This window comes from Conger conger, chromosome 2 (assembly GCF_963514075.1).
Source record: "Conger conger chromosome 2, fConCon1.1, whole genome shotgun sequence".
Classification (NCBI taxonomy): Eukaryota; Metazoa; Chordata; class Actinopteri; order Anguilliformes; family Congridae; genus Conger; species Conger conger.
In genome coordinates, this window is record NC_083761.1 from 15,956,403 (window position 1) to 15,963,012 (window position 6,610).

The window sequence follows — 6,610 nt, forward strand, 5'->3', positions numbered from 1 at the left end:
CTGCGACCCTGTTCAGGATAAGCGGGTTAGGATAATGAATGAATGAATGAATGAATGAATGAATGAATGAAATAATCACAAGATTAACAATAATAAACTATCAAACAAATAACATGAACATAACAGTATTGTGTTACGGCACTGCTATATAAATGGCACAACACTTTACAGTGTAACTATAGAACAAAACTGCCACAATGGTGTTTTGATTCTCTAATAGTCAGACTCTCATTGTGTACCAGTCCAAGAGTGAGGACCAAGAGGCTGCAACGACCAATACAACTGTACGAGGGAGGAATACTTTGAAAGTGGATACGATTGAGGGTCAGTATCGGTCCTCCGTTCTTAAAGGGACAGAGAGGATAGAAACGCATGCTGCATGTGTTATGTAATTCTCAAGGTGGACTAAATAAACCGCTTATCCATAAAGGACGCATTGGGCGGAGCTACAGGTTTGATTTGTGACTACAATAAGGACGGCGGCAGCCTGTGGGGACTTTTGCTGTTCTACGTTAATCTATCAATTTCTGCTATTTGGTCGGGCACCTTGCGCCACCGAATTGGGGGAGCAAATTTTCCGTCCTCTGCCCCGTACCGGAATAATGTTTATTATGAGAGGTTCGCGCGCGATAGGATGTGTCTTACGGATCCAGAGACGAAGTCATCACACAGTCGGAATTATCGGTGCGCCGTTTTGGAAAGGACAGGTAAAGCAGTTTATTAGCTATTGATTTTAGTTTTTTTTTTTTCGCTTGATGTTTAATAGCCTAGCTGTATGATAGAGCCTCCCAGAATTTATGAGAATACGACTGTGTAATTGGATTACGGTGTTTGAGATAAAAATTAATCGTTTTTCAGGATGCTTCACTGTCACCGTTTAGAAATGTATCGCATACCTTTGCATTATATTATTATCACTTTTCAGCCGAAGGATGGTGTGGAGAAGGGACCGGATCTTATTCGCTCTGCGGGATTGGTAGAGAATCTTAAAGGGCAAGGTATCGTCAAAGTTTCCTTACCTCCAGGCTTTATTATCTGCACTGTATTTATTGACATTCGTGCTATGCGTGTAATTTAAACGGTTATTGCTTCGATTTTCAATGAAATTTAGTACATCTTAAGCACGCAACGTTTTATAGCCTTTTTTACTTCAATGTGAAATTTAATGGGGAAATCATCATTCCTAATTTCAAGTTAGACATGTAGTTAATTGAATACATTCAAAGTATCCTGTATGTAATACTATGTCGATAATGTGGTTATGGTCGTGGTAAATTATGAATTGTTTCACTGTATTTTGGGGCAGATAAATTGTGGTATATTGCCGAATAAACAATAAAAACAAGTGCAACAGTTACACCTGTGGAACATAGAGACACACAGTGGTCCTGAAGTTGAAGATTAGTTCTGTGTTAATAAATATGCCATATGCCTCAACTAGATATGTGTCTTGTTGTTATTCCAGATATGTTGTTATTCCAATTGCTCCTATATAACTTGCATTGCTTTTAAAAAAATGTTCTGAATCCAAAGTATTCCTAAATTAAGAATCTATTATTGGTATTAATTAATTCAACTATGCAAGCGGAATTTCCCTGCATTGGATGGTGCTGTATTGTGGGTGGCCCAGCTAAATTGATATTGATTCAGTGCCAATCTGCTGAAAATGAAGTGACTGGGCTGTAATGAGAGAGAGAGAGAGAGAGAGAGAGAGAGAGTAATGGAAAAATGCCTACATCTTTGTCATCGGGGTGTCGTAGGCTGATGAGATGAGGTGGCAGGGCGAGAGGTGTGATGGGTTAACAGTGAATAGGATCTGTGCTCCTGTGTTCCCGGTGAGAGCCTGCTAGGGCATGCGCTCTGTTTTATTCACGGAACAGAGGAGAAGGGATCTGATAGGTTGAGCCCGCCGACCGTGCACCACCCCCCTGGGCGCGCAGACATTAACAGCACCTCGGCAGACGTCAGCACTCAGAGAACTGTGGCACAGTGGGGACATGTATGTCCAGTCTCTGCCCAGCTCTCTCTCTCGCTCTCTCACTCTCTCACTCTTTCTCTCCGTCTCTCCCCTACTGTATCTATCAATACATCTGTTTCTCAGCCAAATATCTACAAGTGATTTATTGTGCTGCACAGAATGTATCAATACAAATTGACCTACCCACTCCTGTACTCTTGTATCCTATTGCATGATGACACTGCCACTTAAAGAAGAGTGGTGGTTGTCACAAATTGTGATATTTGCGTGTGATGAAAGTCATTACATTAATTTCATGAGGAGATGGCAAACAATCTATCCTGCATACTTTTTAAGACTGTTGTGCATTCCCTTGATTGATGTTGTGGCCTTTAGGCTGTTCAGTCAGGGATTATGGAAATCTGAAATTTGAGAATGTACCTGACGACGAGCCCTTTGGGAAGGTGCAGAGACCCCGGTCGGTGGGACGCGCAAACAAGCAGCTCGCCGACGCTGTTCATGCGATCAAGAACGATGGCCACACCTGCGTGATGCTGGGAGGTGACCACAGGTGAGCGGAATGCAACCTGTAAGCATTTTAAGAGATTAATTTCAACAGTCATTTTAAGTGCTGCATTGCACAGGCCACCAGGATATTCTTGCTGTTCAACAGTGACACCTCTGGCCAGTTGGGTGCATCACACTTCCTGCCCGATATGAAAATGAGCTGTGGCTAGGGCAGGGGTGTGTCAGAAAGAAAAGCATCCTGGCACAGCCTGTAGCATACTGGCTTAGGTACATGACTGGGACCTGGAGGATTCTCCCAGCTTAACAAATTATTTGTTTTTATTATCAGTTGATTAGTTGAATTAGGTGTAGTAGCGGTGGGCTAGAACAATGGCTTGCATCTACATCAGCCCTTTTCAGATAATATTAGACACCCTGTGGCTAGCTTGGAGTTTTGGAGAATAACACATTATCTCCCAAGCCAAAAGAGAATGTTGCCTCAATAAAACTGCCCTTTGACTACAACTATAAATCTAAAAATAAAATAAGGAAATAAAAGACACTATTAAGCATAATAGATATATGTTTTTCATAATAGATGTATGTTTTTCTCCTAGCCTTGCGATTGGCTCAATCTTGGGACACGCAGCCTCACATAGGGAGCTGTGCGTGGTGTGGGTGGATGCTCATTCAGACATAAACACCCCGCTGACCACTCCATCAGGCAACATCCATGGACAGCCTGTGTCATTCCTCATCAGGGAGCTCCACCCCAAGGTGCGCTCTGTTCTCACCTGGCTTTCCAAACTCCATTTTGAAATGTGTGGGTCTGAGAATATGCTGAACATTTCGGATTGGTTTAACCCTTGAACATTGGACCTACATGGACAAATGTAATGGGTCAGCTGTGAAGTCCTGACTTTTTAGTTGTTCTTTAACAATACTTCCCAACTTAGTATTCACAAGTGTAGGGTAGCGAAGTCAAGAATATTTTGTACTACTTCAATATATAATAGCATTTCATGGCTCATTTTATGTGAGACCTCAATGCCATGCATGTTTACCTCATCTAACCCTAGGACATTTCTCCCTGACCAACTCTGTTTAGGAAAGACCACCAATTTCATTACTCGTGGGCTCCACCTCTCTGAAACCTGGGCCACAAGTTTAGAACAACTACTTCTGGTGTGATTTTGAAAAGCTAATGAGTTGACAGTTATCTGTGTGCCTGTGTCTATTGAGAGCAGATCCCAGTGATGCCAGGATTCTCTTGGATAAAGCCTTGCATATCGGCTCAAGATATTATTTACATTGGCTTGAGGGATGTGGACCCCGAGGAGCAGTAAGCTTATATTTACATAATAGCTGACATTTTGTGTGATGTGCCTTACGATGACATTGCATAACTTCTCTTTCTCTTCGCTGTTAATTGCAGAGTTAGAAAATCCAGGTCAGAATGTAAAAGTCCTGCCATGTTTTTCATCTACCCATGAACTGCTGATTTTAGTTCCGCCTGAAGAATCTTGTTAATTCCAATTGGAACAAAATACTGGGGAGGAATTTTACTTTCTGAACTTGGATTTTCCACCTCCACTCATTTACCAATTACTGTTTCAGCAGAACATAACATCAGGTTCCTTCCTCCATTCCTCTATTAAAATGGATTTGTCCTCATTCCAGCTATATCCTGAAATACCTGGGGATTAAATATTTCTCCATGACTGAGGTAGACCACCTGGGCATAGCTAAAGTGATGGAAGAGACATGTGACCACATCTTTTCAAAGTAGGTGCTTGCATGCTGCTGCAATGTTTCCAAAGTATCTGCTTTTCTCCTGATTGTATTGTGTGCACAAAAACAAATATTGCATGTAAGTACATAATGCATTAAGGAAATTATTTCCTGATTGTCTGGTTTCTTGGCCTAGTTTTTCAGCACCACTCCCAAGTGTTATGAGTCATAATTGGAATTACACTGTTGCGGATATGCTGAAACATTTGTATTTTGCATATGACGGTAAATGGTAAATGGTTGACATTTATATAGCGCCTTTATCCAAAGCGCTGTACAATTGATGCTTCTCATTCGCCCATTCATACACACACTCACACACCGATGGCAATTGCCTGCCATACAGGGCACTGACCAGCTCATCAGGAGCATTTGGGGGTTGGGTGTCTTGTTCAGGGACGCTTCGACAAAGCCCAGGCGGGGGATCGAACCGGCAACCCTCCGACTGCTAGACGACGGCTCTTACTGCCTGAGCCATGTCGCCCCCTTACGGTAGTTTTGGTAGCTTTGATTTAGATTCTTAGATTTTTTGCATCACTGTAAATAATGACCCAGATTCCCTTCAAAGTATACAGTATATAGCAGCGTTACACACTGTGGATTAATTCTTATAGATTGGGTTAAATATAAATGGTTTTGATCATATGGGAGACTGGTATTCATGTTAAAATCACCTTTAAGAAACAAGTATTTGTCCATTTCCCTCCTGTATTTTGTGTACACTAGCTCAGGTGTCTTTCAGAACAGCCAGCTGCTCTTTCTTTTCAGTGTAATTGCAGTGCATCAAAAAACTGTACCACTGACGTATTTTATGCAGTCAGATTACATGAACCCCATAGCACTTGAGAAAAAGGTATTGACTGAAAGGTGGGAGAACACTACCTACTGAAACCCTACCTCCATATGCAGTTATATGGCCAATAGTGTGCTGCTCTATGGGCCTCTAATAACAGCTGGATATGCTAGCCAGAAGGCCCCATAATTACTCCTGTGATGTTCTTAATTTCACATTTTTGTGGGAAGTGCACAAAGGCTGAAAAGTTCAACAAAACAAACGGCAAACTCTTTAAGGTATGCTTTAGCCTCCCCATTTCAAGTTCAAAGGCTTCCTTCCACCGCTGTGATAACAGAGTGAAGAGGCCCATACACCTCAGCTATGACATCGACGCACTGGACCCCTCAGTGTCTCCAGCAACAGGGACCCCTGTGGTGGGAGGACTGACTTACAGGGAGGGAATCTACATTACTGAGCAGATCTGTCAAACAGGTAAAGCAGTTTTTTTTGCTGGTCATTTATTGACAGTGGAACATGGAAAAACCAATAGGGCAGGGGTAGTAGGGTAACAGTACAGCAATGACGGAAGAAAAACAAATACACCTACCACAAAGTAATCAATTTCCTGACTATGGGAAATCATTTGAGTCTAAAACTGGATTATAATCAGTCATATGCATGTATCAAATATTTGTTAATTACTCCTGCTCCTCTTACTTTTTACACAATATCCACATAACAGCCAGATTGGTAATGAGGAAATTCAGGCTACACACCTACATAATTTGGGGGAGGGAGTCAAGCCTGAGATTTGAACCTACAACCTTCCATCCCCAAGAATAGTTAAAGCAATACACGTGTGATGGGCCACTATGGACAATCAGTGAACATTATCATGGTCTGTGGTCTGTGCAGGGATGCTGTCAGCTTTGGACCTGGTGGAGGTGAACCCCAAAATGGGCAGGACGGATGAGGAAATCAGCTCCACTGCGAAGGCTGCTGTGGATGTCATTCTGGGCTGTTTTGGGAGGCTTCGAGAAGGCTCTCACAACCCAGACTACTGCTTGCCCCAACCTTGAATTGCATCTCTTCATATCAAAGCTAGTTTTTTCATATTTGTTTGTATTATGTTTCACACGTTGCTTATTAATAAGAGGTATACATTTTTTGGATATATTTTAATATAAATGACTGAAATTAAAATGTGTGCTGGTGTATTTATTGCCAAAAAATTGTCAAATGCAAATATGTAAAGCTGTACAATACAGTACAGTAAAGCTTCCCAGAGATCATATCAGTCATATGGTAGCGTTTCCCACATGCATATTCTCAACTCTACGCTACACTAGAAGTTACACATTAAGCAGTACAGAGGATTGTGTGAATCTCACACACCACACAGGTAAGAACAATCTCCACATGACCCTCCAGTGTGTCAAAAGGCATATGGAAGCAACAGAGAGGAGCACCCTTCTGGACTACCACCTAGCCACCATTAGGCTCTGTCATCCCTGGGTGCCACATGACCCAGAACCTCAGAGGTTGGCCCGTGACCTCAAACAAAGCCCCACCATAAGCGT

General features: G+C 42.1%; 1 protein-coding gene across 2 annotated transcripts; it reads left to right on the top strand.

Annotated features, from left to right (window-relative positions):
• The first annotated feature begins 410 nt into the window (after positions 1-410).
• On the top strand, positions 411-6,233 carry arg1 (arginase 1). Of its 2 annotated transcripts, XM_061232531.1 has the most exons (8): positions 411-707; positions 926-998; positions 2,354-2,528; positions 3,082-3,241; positions 3,712-3,806; positions 4,145-4,249; positions 5,386-5,522; positions 5,946-6,233. In XM_061232531.1, exons 1-8 carry the CDS (start codon positions 603-605, stop codon positions 6,107-6,109), a joined length of 1,014 nt encoding a protein of 337 aa, XP_061088515.1. In that variant the 5' UTR covers positions 411-602; the 3' UTR covers positions 6,110-6,233. The 2 variants fall into 2 exon arrangements, with proteins under 2 accessions (XP_061088515.1, XP_061088516.1); XM_061232532.1 differs by lacking the exon at positions 411-707 and having other exon boundaries at positions 2,428-2,528.
• The last annotated feature ends 377 nt before the right edge of the window (positions 6,234-6,610 follow it).